This window comes from Panthera pardus, unplaced genomic scaffold (assembly GCF_024362965.1).
Source record: "Panthera pardus isolate Hobbes unplaced genomic scaffold, ASM2436296v1 HiC_scaffold_19, whole genome shotgun sequence".
In the NCBI taxonomy this organism is placed as follows: domain Eukaryota; kingdom Metazoa; phylum Chordata; class Mammalia; order Carnivora; family Felidae; genus Panthera; species Panthera pardus.
In genome coordinates this window covers 25615647-25634387 of record NW_026526754.1, presented here as the reverse complement: position 1 = coordinate 25634387, position 18741 = coordinate 25615647, and the positions used below count along the sequence as shown (strand labels likewise).

Below are 18741 nucleotides of genomic sequence, written 5' to 3'. Positions count from 1 at the left end.
CAGAGTTCCAGTCAGGGAAGATAAGAAGGTTCTAGAGATAGATGGTGGTTGCACAACAGACAGAATAACACTAATAAATGGTTAAAATGGTAAATTTTGGGGTGTCTGGGTGGCTCAGTCGGTTAAGTGTCCGACTTCGGCTCAGGTCATGATCTCACGGTTCGTGAGTTCAAGCCCCACGTCGGGCTCTGTGCTGACAGCTCAGAGCCTGGAGCCTGTTTCAGATTCTGTGTCTCCCTCTCTGTCTGCCCCTCCCCACTCGCTCTCTCTCAAAAATAATAAACGTTAAAAAAAGTTAAAAAAAAAATAAAAAGGTAAATGCCACGTGTATTTTACTGCAATAAAAATAACTGGGTACCAGGCTGGCTCCGTCAGTGGAGCACATGCGACTCTGGATCTCGGGGTCCTGAGTCTGAGCCCCACGTTGGGTATAGAGATTGCTTAAAATAAAATCTTTAAGGAATATATAAATTAAAATAAAATAAACATACAATGCCTATCCAAAAAAACCCCAAAATCTTACGAAAGTAACTGAAAAGAAAAACCATTCCGTGTCACTCAGAACCCCCAGATCAAGAGTCACATGTGCCTCCACCTGGGGCAGCCAAGCGCCCTGTGCTTACCTTTCCTGCATCGGGCCGCGGGGTGCGCACAACACATCACCTGGGTTTATCCAAGACTGGAAATCATGCCCTGCCCTGCCCTGCCCTGCCCTGCCCTTTGTGTTCCCAGGTTTTTTCTTTCTTTTCTACCATGACCTTGACTTTTTAAAATGAAAACCTGTGTTTCTTGAGTGCAACAAGGTGACAAATAGCTCTGGAAGTGGCCTTGTCTCAGAATCAGCTACTAGGGAGCGTGTTGACGGCACCCTCACCTGCAGCAGGTGCTAGGGCAGAGAGACGCAGCCCGCGTACGTGGACATCAGTGCGTGTTCCCGAACAACACGCATGAGCCACGTGGTCCACCCCGCGAGTGGGTCTCAGGAAAAGAACCCCTTCCCTGCACCGGAGGGGGCACCCACCATCCATCTCCACCAGGAGCTGGTTGAGTGTCTGCTCCTCCTCCGTGTTGGAGAAGCCGGACATGGTGGTGGAGCGCTTCTTGCCCACGGCGTCGATCTCGTCAATGTACACGATGCAGGGCGCCCGGGCCCGGGCTTCCTTGAAGAGGCTCCGCACACGGGCAGCGCCGAGGCCTAAGGTGACGCAGAGGACCGGGCGGGGAACGGGGAACGGGGAACGGGGAACGGGAGGGGAGCCCAACTGTTGCGCCAGGGGCCAGAACGGCCCACGGAGGATGACGAAGCCTCAGGAGAGTCACCCTGGCGGTACTCGCCCCCTCGTGGACCCCCAGGCCGCGCATGGAGGCGGCTTCAAAGAACATCGCTGCCCAGTTCTCTACGCCAGCGGCATTCCCAGGAGCATGGGGCTTCTGTTTGCCTCTCTGTCCCCCCAATTCCCCGGCCGGCCGCCACCTGAGGAAGGGCGTGTGACGGCAGAGCCATCCTGCACAGACGGTCCTGTCCGCAGCCCCCCAGGCAACACCAACCTCCAATGACCTCCACGAACTCCGGGCCAGCCATTGCCAAGAAGGGCACCCGGGCCTCCGTCGCCACTGCCTTGGCCAGAAGGGTCTTCCCACAGCCAGGGGGCCCGAGCAACAGCGCGCCTTTTGGGACTTTGGCGCCGAGCTGAAGGAAGCGCTCTGGGCTCTGGAAAAGCAGCAGACAACGCAGCGCTGATCGCAGGTGTTGCAGAGAGAACTTTCAAGACAGGACACACAGAGATCAGCTCATGCGCTGTCACGAATCAGCTATGGTTCACACGGTTCTGGCGCAAATCAGTCCGGGACTGACCGGGTGTCCCGGACGGCTTAAGCTGCAGCCGGCGGTGGGCTCTCGGCCCTCCTGCTGGTTGAAAACCGTGCACTCGGCCTGCACGGCAGGTTTAATACCGGCTTCCACCACCTGACTACTTCGGGTCTTTCCTCCAGGATGGTGCTCACCTGCCTCCTGCTCGGCAGGCACGCCTACCTTCAGATAATCCACGAACTCTTTGACTTCCAGTTTGGCTTCATGCATTCCTGCTACGTCTTTGAAGCTGACTCCTTTCCCCATCTTGCCGTCCACAATCGTGAAACGAGCCATCTTAAGCTGATTCTGGGCAGAAAGAACAAAGGGCAGGGTGCCGTGACCTCTCAGCACAACAGGGAAAGTGAGCGTCCCTGGGCCCCACCTCCCCTCGGCCCAGGGTCCCCTCCCACACCCCTTCCGAGGCATATGAAGGGAAATGTTTCTTGTGCGTCATGAACAGTAAGAAAGTTATCTAGTATTTAACGGTTTGCCTTAAAAAAAAAAAAGACGTAAAACCACCCCCCGCCCAAACAAGGTAATTTAACTATGTCTTTTGCACATAAACTGTATTTTTCTATATGATTTTTCCCGCTACTGTGTAATACTCTGATTTTAAAAGCAATATAGATAACACCGAGCTCTAGGAAAGTTTGGTAGAAATGTTGGCTGGTAAATTTCTGGAAAGCAACCAGGCAAGAGAAAGCTCGTAGTGAGGGGCGCAAACTTGAGCTCAGTTCTGCCTCAGGAGGCGCACAGACGTGCCCGCGCTCAGAAAACATGTGCGCTGAATTTATCACAGTGCTATTTAAATACGACAGTAAAAATAAACAGCCCTAAATACACAAGAACGGTGAAACTGGCCGAGTAAAATACAGCCCGGGCCCATGATGAGACACCCTTCAAAGAGTGTGAGCGTTCAGCTACAGCCAGGAACACACTCTTGGTCTCCGTTCTCAGGGAAGGGGCTGGGTGGTGCCGTCTGCAGACTTGCTCCAGCCGGGGCTTGGGCCCCTCAGCTCTGCTGCTGATGGGCTAACCGGCCACATGCTCCTGCCAGGGAGGGTTCACGTTACAACGAGGGCTACCACAAGAGGATGGGTGTGTGTGTGTGTGTGTGTGTGTGTGTGTGTGTGTGTGTGTACACATTAAGTAATCTCTACACCCAACACAGGGCTTAAATTCAAGACCCCAAGATCAAGCGTCGCATGCTCCTCAAACTGAGCCAGCCAGGTGCCCCAAGAGAATGCTTTTAAAGTGTATTTGGGGGGTGGGGGGGCGCAGGGCGCCTGGATGGCTCAGCCAGTTAAGTGTCTGACCTCTGCTTAGGTCATGATCTCACTATGGAGTCTGTCTGTCTGTCTGTCTCTCTCTCTGAATAAATAAACTTTAAAATAAAATCTTTAAAAAGTGTATTTAGGTTTGGGGCATCTGGCTGGCTCAGTTGCCAGCCTTAAAAAATACGCAGCATCTTAGCAAGTAGGAGAAACCAAAGAAACAGTCATGCCCAGTTACTGAAACAGCAGAATAAACTGGCCTATACACTGGCCTGGCTCAGCTGCCCCACGAGCCAGGGGGAGAGTGGGCCTCAGGTGGATCCCCTAGTCGGCCAGGCACAAAGAAAGAGGAGCTGGCAGGCCACGGCTCCAGGCTGGCCTCTGTGACAGCTTAGCCTTCACTGCGTGCTCACTCTTGGGAGCCATACTCAGCAAACACAGACAGACCCTAAGAGCACACGTTCAGGGAGATGGGACAGAGCACACGTTCAGGGAGATGGGACAGAGCACACGTTCAGGGAGATGGGACAGAGCACACTTTCAGGGACGCGGGACAGACCTTACGCTCAGGGAGATGGGACAGACCGCACATTCAGGGACATGGGAGAGACCTCACGTGGAGGGACACGGGACAGAGCACACGTTCAGGGACACGGGACAGAGCACAGGTGCAGGGGGATGGGTGGCACGTGCCCAACTTACAAAAGCACTGAGTCCTCCTTCCCGTCCTGTCATCCCAGCCAGACGGAACACGTACCACAGGATGGCCAGGCCCACTGCGGTCATCCCCAAGGCGTAGAGGGCACTAGCGGGAGAGAGAGTCAGTCACGGGCAGGAAGCCCACGGGCACGCCTCGCGAAGTCCGGGGCCACGGACACTTCAGAGATGGGAAGAGCGACCCGCACTCCGAGAGCAGCGTGCCGAGTGAGTGGTTGTGAAAATGGGTCTCCTTGTCCAACTCTGCTCTCTCGTGACCTTCTCCCAGATGGGCAGGTGGAGCGTCTCCCCACGGCGCAAAGCCAGGACGTGGACACCACACGCTCGCCCCGTCCTCCAGAGCCGACCGATGACGCCCAGCGAGAACCGATTTTCACGTGCGCCGAAGCAGGCCACCGGTTTTGCATGCAACGGCAAAACTCGCAGAGCAGGAAACCGAGTGAACCCTAGGGCGCCAGCCCGCCCTCCCGCCGCTGCCCGCGGTCCGCCAGCCCCGGCCCTGCACCTGCGGGAGAGACCCGCCACCGCACAGGAAGCTCAGCGCGTCAGCGGTGTCGGCCAGTCAGCGGCGAGCCTCTGCACGCAAGCTCCGGCCGCTGTCGGGCCCAGCGTGTGGTGAGACGCCACGACTGGGAGCTGACGTGTCCCCGCTGAGTCTGTAGGTCCCACGGGCCCAACACGGTCCCCGCTTCCGTCTGCCGCACGGAAGCAGGGATTTCTACCGGACGGGCCCGCCTCTCCCTTTCTGTTCCACTTTCCCGTTTGTAGAAGCCAACGGCCCCACGACGCGCTGGATCAAGAAAAGCCACAGACCCACGGACGCCCTCCCCACACGTGGTCCCGGACTCGCCCTCCCACACGGGGGTCTGCTTCGTGCAGGCCAGGCCACTTTCCGGTGTGTGTGCTTTGTTAGCACATTACGGAGCCACGCCTGGTTTAGTTCAGGGGCCAAATAACGACCAGCATACTTTCCAAAGAATCCTGTCCGCTTATAGGAGACCGGGATCCTGTCCTTGCCTTCAATGTTCAGGGCGTCTTCGGCGGCTCGGAGCTTCTCCTCAAACCTGTCGATGTTTGCCACCTGCATCCGGTACATCAAGGCCAGCCGCTGGAGGCAGAGAGCACAGGTGGTGCGAGTGACACACGGGCCAGACGGACGACCCCCGGACGCTGCAGGGCTCCAGCAGCAGAAGGTTCATCTGAGGGTCAGAAACTACTTCTGCGTCACAATTCCAGCAAAACTTCAATACGTGTGCTTTCTCTATCTTCAGGAATGGGGACATTTTAAGAAAGGGAGGGTGTGCTCCACACTGACACCCCCCACCGAGCCTCAGCCGTGCGTGCAGAGCACAGAGACACGCGACAGGCCGGAGCTCCCCGCCGGGACGCAGGCAAGTCCAAGGCCAGAGCACAGGTTTCGCGCCTGCCCGCTGGCTGACCCCGAAATCGGCAAATCAGCTAAGTGGTTTTCTGTGTCCTCGGGAAGCCTTTCCTGGGTGGAGGCTCAGGGAGCGAGCAGGTGGAGTGTCCTGGCATGACGTCACCGCCGCCTCCAGGGGGACAGGCTTCCCTGGGAGGAGGCAGCGTGGCCCGAAGTCCACGCTGGGCCCCCGAATGCCTTCTCTGTGAGCCGTCCTGATGATCTCCAGCAGCCTAGACGGTGTCCTGCCAGTCCCACACCATTCTCGTGAGGGCCTGGTCCAAATGCTTTCTAGAACTAAGCCGTTCCAAGCTCAGCTTCTAAACACACTCTTCCAATCTACGTGGAGCAGCCAGATTTCCCCCTGGCTCTTAAGAACCTCAGAAGATGTCGTGGGGTCACAAGGCCAGATGGGAGAAGCAGGCGGGGGCGCCACCGGCCACAACACCCTGATCACAGTCTGTGCTGGACTAACCCCACAGACCCAAACGTCTGATGTGCACTTCATGCCCCCGTCCCTCACACACCCGGCCCGGCCGTGGAAACAGAATGGAGAAGCACAACAGTGTCCTCCTTTCTATCCCAGAAGCCAAGAGCAAAGTGTATGACTCCAGAAAGCGATTCAACTCCCCCGTCTTCTCTCTGACCGCCTGGCCCTGGACGACCTGCTTGCTTCTGCAAGGTCCCCCAGGTCACACAGCAGTCAGGGCCGGGAGGGGCCTGTCCCCCACAACTAAGTCACAAGCTCATGTAAACTGACAAACAGCTGTGCACACGTGCGTGGCGCTTAGCCCTATCTAGAGCCCTAGCGGCGCCCACGGTGCTGTCCTAAGGGACAGAGTCCTACGCCCACGAGTAAACTTGTGCCCCAAGTGCGCACAGTATGTCCACACTGAACGCCTGTCTCCCAGCATTCTACCTGGTCTCCTTTTCCCGCTGTCCAAACCTCTAACAAACAACAGGAAGGAGACTAAAACATGACAGGACCGTGGCTCAAACATCTAACACAGCTCTGAGCGTCAGTACAGAGATGACTAGCAAACAGGATCAGGGAAAAGTGTTTTGGAAAATAGTCTCGTGTCGCTACCTCTCCTGGGCCTGCCGGTGGTGTGGTTATGGGGTGGGGGGCGGGGGAACAAAGAGGCGGGGACTGGACGGTGGTTCCCTCTCATAGCGGGGTTTCCGCAGTCGGCTTCCGGGGCCCAGTGCCCCACACTGATGCCCAGCCCTCTCCCTGAGACCAAATCCCACCCGTCTGACGCCTCCTCTCTCTCGGGAGCACCCGAGGCGGGGAGGTAAGCAGGCCCCGCTTGCTCTTTCCTCCCTCCCGTCCAAGGGCCAGCCCGTGCCCAACCCCACCTCTCAGCCGCCCTCACAGGGAGGGTAGGCTCCTGCCCCCGGCCCCCAGGGAATACCCCCAACAGCCTTGGCACCTCAACTCACCGGCATCCGCCAAAGCTGCCCCATGAGCCAACCTGCAGCCAGCGCCAGACCCACAGAGCGGGACGTCGGGGCCACCGCTGGCTCACGTTCCCTCCTCCTCTTCTCTGTACACGGCCACCGCAGCCGCGGGCCCCCAGCTCCCGTCTGGGACAACACCCCCTCCCCCAATCACGGGATTTCAGGGCAGGGGAGGGGGGAGGGGACGGAAAGGGGCCCGCCCACACTCACAGGCCGCCCGAACACCACGGCTCCGGGGTGCAGGTAGACCTCCACCACGTCGCTCTCGGGCACCACCTGCACCCGCTGCACCTCGCCCTTGGCCAGCATCTCGTGGACAAAGTCGTTCCAGGAAATGTTGCCCCCGCTGGTGCTGAGCGCGTTCAGCAGGCTCATGACCACGGCGATGACAAACAGGGTGCGTAGCCGCTCGCGGTACATCTGGTCCTCTCTCTCCTTGCGTCTCCTCTCCTCTGCGGGCGGGGCAACCGGGGGACCGTGAGACAGAGGCCGCAGGCGGGGCGGCAGGAGAGCACAGTGGCGAGGAGGCCGGCCCTGCGTGTTGGCCGGTTTTCAACAAAGTGGCCTGAGACAGATACGAATCACATGCCATCCGGGCCACCAGCACCCCGTTCGCCGCCCGCGTAGAGCACAAAACCAGGGTTTTCCAATTCCCGGGACCAGCGTGTGCTACGTCTCCACCGTCAGCCCTCGGCCGGGAGCACGGCCGACCCCCCGGACCTGGCGTGATCACCGGCCGGGTGTGCGCACACGTGCAAGTCTTTAATAACAACCAGACACCTGCCTCCCCTCCCCCACAGCCACACATTTAAACAGTTTAGTCCGTGGACAGATGGTGGGGTCCACTTAATTCAAGAATGTTCCCAAAGACCAACTCGTCAGCCAAATCACATTACTTGGCTACTGATACCCTACCCAGGGTATGGACTGCATCGTGCCCGTTCTTAGGGGTGAGAGGAGGACCCGAGACTCGGCCCCGGCTTGGGGTGTGCAGAAACCCAGGGAGGTAAGGTGGCCCGAGCGGCAGCGTGTGGAGGCGGGGCGGGAGGGGAGAGCCCACGGCACAGGGAACTCAGAGAAGCAGCTCCCAGCACGGGCACCAGGGAGGCTCCCAGAAGGAGGGAGAGCAAGCGGACCAGGAGGCCAGCAGGACGTTCAGAAGCTGCTTCCCTCAGGCCCAGAGCGCAGATGGGAGAGTCCTGCTTGCAGCCGCCAGAGGCCCGGCCACAGTCTTCCTCCCAAAACAGCCAGTCAGGTAAACCCTCTCATTTGCGCGATGCTGTCATCTCACCGGCCCACCCAGCCCAGTCCCTGGAAGGATCCGGCGCCTCTGTTTACACACCAGGCTGCCGTGCGGCCCTCACCTGTGCGGCACGGCCCATCCTCCCGACACGCCACCCAGACTCCAACCAGGCCTGTCATTAATGATGCCTTCACCACGTGTGCTCACCACGGCCCCGACCTCGCTCGGCAACCAAAGTCTCCACCATTTGCTCCTTCCGGCACAAACACAAGCATCCGCTCGGGGGAAGAGCAGGGGCCCGCTCCCGGGAGCAGGGGGACCCAGCACACAGGGCTCAGCCCAAGCGCACACGCACCGGAACCGGTGCCGCCCGCTTCCCCCTGTGCCGCTTGGAGCTGGAGCCGTCCACAAACACACCCTCGTCTCCCAACAGTTTAGAGGAGCTGAAAGGCATTTTAAGGCAGCTTAAACACAAAACGAAGCTTATGGAGAAGGCTGTGTCTACAATCGTTCTGAAAACCTGAAAGCGCATTTTAGATGTTCCCTTAGACTGGAACGGGGGCGCCTGGGGGGCTCAGTGGGTTAAACGTCCGACTCTTGATTTTGGCTCAGGTCGTGACCTCATGAGTTCGAGCCGTGCATCAGGCTCTGCGCTCACAGCTCGGAGCCTGCTTGGGATTCTCTCTCCCCCTCTCTGCCCCTCCCCCCACTCATGCACACTCATGCTCTTTCTCTCAAAATAAATAAACTTAAAAAAAAAAAAGAACGGGCTATAAGAGCCTATCCAATATGTAAAGCTCAGTTGCAAAGGGCAGCGAAATAAAGGTAGCGGTTATTTTAGAGAGCAAATTTATGTTCTCGGTGAGTAGGTAGAGACCACGTATTTCAGTCTAATTTTCTACCTAATTGGTCTATTGAATTCCCATCTTGTTTTCTAGTTAATAATATTGAGCGTCCCCACACTGGGCAAACTGGGTGAAACTCCACCAGCAGGATGAACGTCTCTGTTTGAGAAGCTCTGTATGATCGGCAGGCTCTCACTCACACACAAATTGTTGTGCATCCCTGGTTCCTGGCCGGCGGTCGCAGGGCACGAGTCCACCGGAAGCACTTACAGACTTGGGCCCAGGCCATGTGGCGACACTGCCCTTCCTGGCTGCTCTGGCCAGCACACCGGCACGCCCCGTGGGGAAACAGGCTTGCAACGATTCTGCGACTCACATGCATCTGATTGCAGACTGTGAGACAGGGCTATGATTTTTAAAAAATATGGTTTGGTTTCATTTACTTGTTTTTAAAAAGATTTTTTTTTTTTTAAGGAATCTCTATACCCAAAGTGGGGCTCAGACTCACAACCCCGAGATCGAGAGTTGTACGCCCCACCAACTGAGCCAGCCAGGTGCCCCAGATATGGCTTGGTTTTAAACAAGATAATTTTGCACTTTTTTGCAAGAATTTCTAAAATCATGGGGCGCCTGGGTGGGTCGGTCGGTTAAGCATCCAACTTCGGCTCAGGGGCTCAGATGATGGTCTCACGGTTTGTGAGTTTGAGCCCCGCGTCGAACTCTGCTGACAGCTGGGAGCCTGGAGCCTGCTTCAGATTCTGCGTCTCCCTCTGTCTCTGCCCCTCCCCTGCTTGTGCTCGTGTGTGCTCTCTCCCTCCAAAATAAACAAACATTTAAAATCAAAAGACAGCTTGGACAGGGCACCTGGGGGGCTTAGCCAACAAAAGCGTCCAACTTCGGCTCAGGTCATGATCTCGAGGTTCGCGGGCTCGAGTCCCACAGCGAGCTCTCTGTTGTCACTGTAGAGCCTGCTTTGGATCCTCTGTCTCCCCGCCTCTGCCCCTCCCCCAATCACGTGTGCGTGCGTGCGTGCAGGCTTGCGTGTGTTCTCCTCTCAAAAATAAATAAACATACAAAAAAAAAAAAAAAGACAGCTTGCCTTTAGGCTCCAAAACACACGTCTTCTTTCTTCCCCAAAACCCAACCCTTTTCAAATACCAGCCAGGTGTTCTGACACACGGAGCTGCCTGCCTCTGGCCTGTTTCAGAGAGAAGGATCCAGGCCGGGCCTAGAGGCCGCGCATCACGTTCCCAGAGGACTCTCCAGGGGAGAGAGCAGGGAGGTCCCAGCCCAGAGTGGTAACTGCTCTGGGGCGTCAGGACGGTTCACCGAAGGCAGGTTAAAATCGTGTGTGCTTCTCAGTACAACTCCTGCTCTGGCTTCTGAGTCCAAATCGCCCTGAGTCCTGCTCCCGGGCAGAAGGAGACGGACACGGCAGGCCCACCCTGACAGGACCTCACACACGCACAGAGACGGCCGTGCCGGCAGACAGCATCGTTACAAACGTGCGCAAACACGTGCTGCGTCCATTCGCACGTACGACAAAGTAGAACCCGGGTGCACGGGGTGCGGGGAACCGGCCCCGCACACGCTGTCGAGCGGGACCAGTGAGTAAACCCTCCTGAAAGCTACTTGGCTGGTGTATCAGGGCCACAAAAACATTTGCTTTCTGTAACTCACTAAGTGTACTTCTCAAACCGTAGCCAAGGAAACCAAATGCAGAAAACACAAACCTGGGGGTGCGTGGCTGGCTTAGTCGGTGAAGCACGCGACTCTTGATCGCGGGCTTGGCGTTCGAGCCCCACGCTGGCTGTAGAAATTACTAAGAATAAAGTGTCTAAAAACAGACACCCGTCTGTGGTGTTGGTCAGGTATGCAATCGTGAGGGCCAGTCCGAGAAAGACAAAGGGAAACAGTAAAGGGAAATGTGGAAATGAGACACTTAGAGGACTGGCTAAATAAGAATAGGATTTTTGGGGCGCCCGGGGGGCTCAGTCGGTTGAGCCTCCGACTCTCGGTTTTGGCTCAGGCCACGAGGTCAGAGTCACGAAGTCGAGCCCCAAGTTGGGCTCCGCGCTGCCTGCACGGAGTCTGCCGGGGATTCTCTCTCTCTCTCTGCCCCTCCCCCACTTGTGCAGGCTCTCTGTGTCTCTCAAAGTAAATCAGAGTAAGATTTCTGAGGTAGAGGAGGTGAAACAAAATCTGATCCTGAGATCCTGAACAGGAAACGCCATCTAAACGCTCCAGACACAAAAAGACGTCTCCTGTCCCCGGAAGACCCTCTTCCTCCTCGGCCCCTCACGGCCGGGGCGCCGCCTGAGTCTGCACGTGTGAGCACCGCACGCAGGCGCTCCCGTCCCCTTGGCTCGCGCGTCTCCTTTGGCTCCTGACACCGGTGACGGGCGTGTAGAACGCCGACAGGCCAGCTCCTGCTGCCCGCGTCCCCAGGCACCCAGGGGACACTGCTGCCTCCCGGCCACCATACTGCCCACCCACCGGACAGCGGCCTACAGGGCACACCCCCTGCGAGATTCCGGTGGCAAAACTCCTTTCCAGGCGGTACTGTCCATCACCTCAGAGTGCCCCGAATCAGTCACCTGAAGCCAGAGGCCCAAGGACACAGCTACCAGAGCTGTCCCCGGTTTTCCCTCCAGAAACAACCCCCCCCCCCCCCCCCCCCCCCCCCCCGGTCAACTGCTAACGCAAGCTCTGGGGCGAGTGGTGCAGGGGGATCACAGTGACGATCCAGCTCTTTCCGGCCATCACCTGGCACCGGTCCCGACGCAGATGGGGCCGAGAACCCTACCTCACGGGGTGTTCTCACGTCTCAGGGCCAAGAAGCACTAACACAAAAGTTGTCCGGAAATTCCAGCAACTGCTTTTCTTAGCTGAACTTTTTCCTATAGCTGTGGATCCCCATGGAGTCCCAGTCGCACCACAAGGCCACCCTTTGTCTGCCCGGCTGCTTCCGACGGTGACGCTGTACAAAGCGGGCAGCGAGGATGCTGACGCGCTCCCGCGTGGGACTGCCTTGTGCAGCCTTAGCACAGGTGAACGCCCACGCGTCCACCGCCGGCGAAGACAGGGTTCCCCTCCACGATGGCCGGCTCTTTCGCTGCAGACCCTCAGCGGGTGGGAGGCCCAGACGCCGGGCTGCGCCTGCCGCACGCAGGCAGGTCGGGGCGCTTGCGGGCAGCCGGGCCCGCACAGGCGGCAGAGCCAGGGAACATCCACGGTGGATTCTCCCGGCAGGAAACATCCTCGGGCTAAACACATAATCATCCTCTAATGAAAACTCAACAGACACGAACTCCGTCCCGTTTTCTCAGGGCACGCTACCGTTCAATCTGAAGTTCACACGTATTACACGCTCCGGGAAGGCGGGGGAGACGCAGACGCCCTCTAGCCGCGTGCGGCTGCCACCTGCGGCGGTGAAGCAGTGGGCGAGACCCCTACTCGGGATTTACTTCTGCCCCCGCTGTCCCCTGCGCCACAGCACTGGCTGACGGCACCGTGGCGGCGACCAGGCTCAGTGAGCATGTGGTTCAGCACCCGGACTGAGGGCCGCGGCCACCCCCGCAGAAGTGACAATTATCAGCGGGACCGAGCACGAGGAACGGGACGGCGCACGCAAGGCCCGCGCCCGTTTCTCTACAGGAAACCCTGGCTTCCTTGTCACCTCTTTCTTAATTTAGGAAGGCCTTTCCCATGTCCGTATTCTGCCACATTTCCCCCTGATTCTTTTATAGTTTTGCTGTTTAGGTTTAACGACTTAATCCATCCAGGATTTATTTTGGTACGTGTGATTTCGTCTCTCTCCAAGTCACGAAGCAACTGTTCCAAACCATTTCTGACACAATCCATCCTTCCTGCGACTGCACGAAATGCCGCTCTAGTTACGCCCTAATTCTTACATAAACCAGGCTCTGCTACTGGATTTTCTATTTTGTTCCACTGAGCCACCTACCTATTGCTGGACCAACACGTTCATTTTGGGGAAGAAAAAAATTTTAATAGCTGCCAATATCAGCCTCGCCAGTATTTGTGTTTCAAAATCCTGCAGATTTCCTGACAAGCCACACCCTCATCCCCCACCCCTGAAAACCTTTCAACGCGGAGTCCCTCTGGGGTGAAGGACGCACACGAACGTAGCAGCCCACAGTGGGAAACGCGCGTGTGTTCGAGTTCAGAAGCCTGCTGGGGGAGAGCTGAGCTCCCGGGGAGCTCTCTGGGTGAAAGAAACGAGCCACTGCCAAAGTGGATGCCCCGTGAAGGCGGCAGTGAGATCAGCGCAGAGCTCAAAACCAGAAATATCTGAGAAATGTCTCCACAGAACCCAGCCAATGACCACACGGGCGGCTTCCGGGAGTTAAGACCCATCTCTCACGAGCTTGAAGATGGGGGCCCCCAGCTGGCTTAGTCGGAACAGCTGCGGCTCTCGATCCTGGGGTTTGTGAGTTTGAGCCCCACATTGGGCATAGAGACTATTTAAAAAATAATAATAAAACAAGCAAAACAAAATCAGCATCTAAGTACGAGGAAGGTCCTTGACAAGACACCCACTTCTCTACCTGTGTGTCCCTCCCCAGACTCCGCACAGGACAGACACCCGATGTCCTCAGGGATAAAAAGGGAACGATAACGGGGAATTAGGAGAGAATTAATTGTGAACATGTAGGAATCATGTAGTGCAGTGCTGGGTACACTCCAATCATTCTTACGGGTTAGTGGTTTCCACTGTCATTACCTCTAAGCAGCCAGCTTCTACCTTAGAGGTCAATTCAAACTGACCTTATAATTTCCCTCACCCCTTCGCCCGATCAGAGTCCTAATTCCATAGGAGATGAGACTCAAGGTTTACACGTGAGGTCGTTGTGAACTGGGGCTGGGGCAGGGCTAACAGGTAAAGAGGTCACTCACACGGGAGTGTTGTATGTGTTCTGCCCCCTCCTTGAGGCCATACGCTGTCCCAACCTCTCCTCTGGCGGGGAGACTGCTTCTCAAGGCCACACTGCAGCAGGGGTGTGGGGGGTGGGTTCACCAAGGTGTCCTGGTGCCTTCCTCCCCACCCTGGAACTCCTGAGTTCAGGGCAGACCTGAGAGTCACCATTTCTATGCAGAGGACAGTAATCCTGCCTGCCTTCGGACATTCTGGACATGACGAGGGACACAGGTGTGGATGGAAGCCTGTCTCAACAGGAGAAGAGAAGACCCAGTGATCACATCAAAGGTTGCCACACTGCACACTGCCACACTGGCAGGAGAAGACCCAGTGATCCCATCAAAGGTTGGGGGTAGGTGTGCTCAGGGTAAGAGAGACAGAGGTGCCTGGGCTCCCTCTACTTCTGAGACCGACTTCCTGCTGCGGAGAGCAGAACACACATGTGAAGACAACCGAGGCAGCCATTATTTACGAACGTCACATAGATGTACCTTCGTCATCTTCAGGGGTCCTCGCCTTGGATTTACCATCGTCCTTAGTCTTCTGCTTCATCCTGGACGTGTTAAAATAGTAAGTGCCACCTGTAAGGAACAGGGACAGCGTTTAGCAAGATCTGCCACTACGGGGGAGCACTCGGGAGAAGAGTATGCTCTCCAATAACCAAACCCAAACAGAAGCCATCCGAAACCTACATGCTGAGATTGAGCGCTGTTGGGTCCTCATTTTTAGTACGGCAGCTGCTACTTACAGAATAATAAGCTACTTCAACTTATGGAATGTCTCGTCACTGCAGTTAGCAAGCCAGGGAAGCAAACTTAGTCGTGCATGTAAACTGAGGAAACGTCGGAAGTCTGCTGGAGGATGGCCTCTTCCACACACACACACACAGCCACTTTAATGAACCTGAGCAAACGAGCCACACTGGCTGTGACGTGTGCAGCAGCCTCCCAGCAGCCACCACTGGGACACGACACTCATCACACCAGAGGCTCGGCCTTGTCCGCCGTCTAATTCCACTGCTGTTTAAAAGGAGGGGAAAGAGAGTCTCACAGCCATGACTGAGCTGGATCTTTCTTCACGACGCTCACAGAACCGCAAGTAAGACTACCCTGATGGCCCTCTGAAGAGGGTCAGGCTGTCTGGAGGGCGAGGCGTGTGTCCCTGGGGACGTGTGTAGATTTAAATGCGGAAACAGCTGCTGCCAAGTGGCCCTCCCCGAGAACCAAGCCATTTAATGTATTTTAGGAGTTGGGAGGTTTCACTTTTGCCCTTTCCAACTGGATGGAGCGGGGAGTAAAGTCCCAGGTGTCAATCCTGAAGATCCTAAGGCCTCTGACCTAAGATCTCGCTTGAAGATGTCACAGTATCTCATTAAACAAGCAAACTATTTTAAGAGTAAGTTATCTATGGGCTGTTTTTAGTTACCTTCTTTATATAAAACATACACTTTGAAGAGCCTTACTAACTGTTCTCGCAGCTGGCTAGAGAACACGAAAATCCTCTTAAGCAGCCCAATCATTGCTATGCACCAGAATTTTAAAAGTCCACTCAAGGAAGCAATTAGGCCTTAGCCAATCTTCTCTTTTGTAAACTGCTCTTTAGAACATCTAGGGGCTCACAATAAATAGAAGCCAGGGGGCGCCTGGGTGGGTCAGTCAGTTAAGCAACCGACTCTCGATTTGGGCTCAGGTCATGATCTCAGGGTGGTGAGGTCAAGCCCCAAGTTGGGCTCTGTGCAGATGGCTCAGAACCTGCTTGTTTCTCTCTCCCCTTCTACCCGCCTCTCTCTCAAAATAAGCAAATGAGTAAAACAACAACAACAACAACAACAATAATTAGAAGCCCAACAGGGTGTCTGGGTGGCTCAGTCAGTTAAGCATCCGACTTCAGCTCAGGTCATGATCTTGCAGTTCATGTGCTGCCAGCTCCGAGCCTGGAGCCTGCTTCCGATTCTGTGTCTCCCTCTCTCTCTGCCCCTCCCCACTCGTGCTCTGTCTCCCTCTGTCTCTGTCTCAAAAATAAATAAACATTAAAAAAAACTTTTTAAAAAGTAAATATTAAAAACATAAAAACTAAAAACAAATAAAAAGTAAATAAAAAAATTTTTTTAATTAAAAAAAAGCCAAAAGTCATCTGAGTGATTTTGTTTCTCTGCCGATGTCAGACTAGCAACGATATCCTAACTTATTTACAAATGTCACAGGATTTACCTATCAATTCTCTATTTCAGAAGATACACACCTAAGAGTTTCCAGAGTCTGACTGGATCCTGGATGAGATGCTGTTTCAGCAACAGTCCCCGGAACCTGTCACAGGTAGGGGTCAGCAGGCACGACTGCAAGTTCTGGAAAGGAAAACACAGAGGACGGTCACCCATTCCACACCACACCACCGCACTGTGACTGATTCCTTGTGCCAGACCTTTCCTGACGACTCCAGTGCTCATTTATTGTGCTTACATTGCCCTGAAACATGAACGGCCTGAGCATCATTTCAGAGTTTTAATGTAACATCAAAACGTCAAACGTGATGTGAGCGCAAGAAATACTGAGGGGCAGGCAGGGAGCGCTGGCTACCACTCTGTACCCAAGGATCACAGTCTGGAAAAGCACACAGAGAGACACAGACACACACACACACGGCAGCTGTGAGAGCCCAGGGCCCTTGATCCTGACATCTCCAGACAGCAGTTCCACGAAGAGCGTTTCTGGCTCTACAGCAGCTCACTGGCCTGTCTTTCCAAAGCTCTGCTCTCAGGGTGAGCATTTTCCCACTTGAATACGTGTTATGTTAAGGTCAACGATCCAACTTAACTTTTTCTCTTTGTTGGCAGTTTCCTCATCTGCTTTTGATGTCTCCCTTCGTTCATCCCTGTCCCGCTGCTATCAAGAAAAGTAACACCTTGCTCAACGCTTTCTGGTAACAAGCACATAACATGTAACCTCCCGTTAGCAACAAGAGGCAAATTCCTAGTCTATCGAGTTACTGTCCCATTTAACTAAAACTAACATTCTTGGTTCGGTGAGACGCAGCAGGCATAGAAGAGGTAGCCACACAACGTGGACTGGACCCAACAAATGACTAACATCAGTGTGAAAGATACAGCAAACAAAACGAAAATTGTCATTCTTCAAAGTCAGACCCAAACAGTTTGCTTAAACCAGGTTACTTTAGTTTTACTACTATTATAGCCACTGGCGAGGTAACCTGCTGAGATTTCACACTGTGTGACCTGACTACATCAGTTATTTTCATAAAATGAGCACAGGTTCAGACTGATGATAATAAAGCACGAACTTCCTTTTCAACGGAACTAAAAGGCAGGAAAAAAGGTAATAAACCTATAGTTGCCCTCAGGTTAAGGAAGGACAGCCAGTAAGCTAGAAAACAATAGAATTATAATTCAAACTGGTCCTCAAGTTATGATAAAATATAATAACAACAATAAATTATGACCTAAGATGTTAAGGCTGAGCTCCTAAGACTGGGTAAAAAAAATCAGCCATAAAGGCACCAGGACTTAGGGTTTTTGTTTTCTGGATGAAGAGTTAACCTGAGCAGAGCCTAGAACAGTCCTGGCCAGAGAATGCTCCATGAATTTGAGTTCATAACACGTTAAGCTACAAGACAAAAGTCAAATACAATCACGTGGTGTTTGGCTCACAAAACCTCAGCCCACTTCGAACCGAACGCCAAGTACTATTTGGAACTAATCCTCAGGAGATCAGATCCAAATGAGCCAATTGTGAAATTGTTCTCCGCTAAAATCAGTGAAACTTTTAGTAGATTCAATTTATTTATCTATTTTTTTAAACATTTTTTAAAATGTTTATTTATTTTTGACAGAGACAGAGAGAGAGAGAGAGAGAGAGAGAGAGAGAGACAGACAGCATGGGTGGGGGAGGGGCAGAGAGAGGGAGAAACAGAATCGGAAGGAGGCTCCAGGCTCCGAGCTGTCAGCACAGAGCCCGATGCGGGGCTGAACTCACCGGCCGCGAGATCATGACCTGAGCCGAAGTCGGATGTTCAACCGACTGAGACACCCAGGCGCCCCATATTTATCTATTTTTTTTAAAGATTTTATTTTTAGGGGTGCCTGAGTGACTAGGTCGGTTAAGCGTCCGACTTTGGCTCAGGTCATGATCTCATAGTTCATGAGTTCGAGCCCCCCAGGTCGGGCTCTGTGCTGACAGCTTGGAGCCTGGAGCCTGCTTCGAATTCTGTGCCTCCCTGTCTCTCTGCCCCTCCCCCGCTCATACTGTCTCTCTCTCTCTCTCTCTCTTCCTCAAAAATAAATATTTTTTAAAAATTAAAAAAAAAGATTTTTAAGTAATCTCTACACCCAATGTAGGGCTCGAACTCAACCTGGAGATCAAGAGTCTCACGCTCCACCGACTGAGCCAGCCAGGCGCCCTTGGATTCAATTTTAAGATGCCAGGAATTCAGGCAAACAGGCAGAAAATATCAATACGGGAAATAAGGGCTGGAAAAATCCAAGCTGGAGCCTGTGCGGAGTCTCTCCAAGGCTGCCCCGGCCCTTCCGTACCACCCCGCATCACTGGACTGGAAGGCACCGCTCGGGCTCAGGGGACTGCGGGGGCGCGGGGAGAGCGGGGGAGGCCTATGGGGGAGGGGGAGGGGCCTGCCCGGGGCTGCGGAGGGGGATCAGGGGAAGGGGGAGGGACCCAGCCGGGGCGGAGGCGGGGCGGGAGGGGCCCGGCCCAGATTCAGGAAGGGGGCAGGGTCCCAGCCTGGGGTCGGCGGTTACCTGCTTGGCTTGGCCTCCGGCGCCCGCGAGTCGGATCGGAGGCCTGTAGACGAAGTGCTGGCACCTCCTCCCGCCTTCGGTGGTGAGGCCTGGGCTCCAGCCCGAGCAGGAGCCCCGCAGTCGCCCGGGCCCCGCAGTCGGGCCCCGACGGAGGGCACGCAGCAGCAGCAACACGGCCGCCATGTTGGCGCGGAAGCGGCGCCTGCGCAGTCGGGCTAC

General features: G+C 55.1%; 1 protein-coding gene across 3 annotated transcripts in view; it reads right to left on the bottom strand.

The window, feature by feature from the left end:
- SPG7 (SPG7 matrix AAA peptidase subunit, paraplegin) overlaps positions 1-18741 on the bottom strand; it is a 32008-nt gene extending 13267 nt beyond the window's left edge. Inside the window, exons 1-9 of one of the 3 annotated variants that reach the window (XR_002070932.2) lie at positions 18523-18741; positions 15996-16098; positions 14246-14335; positions 6935-7176; positions 4812-4951; positions 3829-3931; positions 2033-2158; positions 1549-1711; positions 1022-1195 (exon numbers count right to left, since the gene is read on the bottom strand). Coding sequence is in view for 2 of the 3 variants with exons in the window: in XM_019412922.2 (XP_019268467.1) it covers positions 1022-1195; positions 1549-1711; positions 2033-2158; positions 3829-3931; positions 4812-4951; positions 6935-7176; positions 14246-14335; positions 15996-16098; positions 18523-18705 (1324 nt within the window). In the remaining variant the exon portion in view is untranslated. The remainder of the gene's footprint in view (positions 1-1021; positions 1196-1548; positions 1712-2032; positions 2159-3828; positions 3932-4811; positions 4952-6934; positions 7177-14245; positions 14336-15995; positions 16099-18522) is intronic. The other 2 variants (XM_019412922.2, XM_019412923.2) reach the window with 2 other exon arrangements.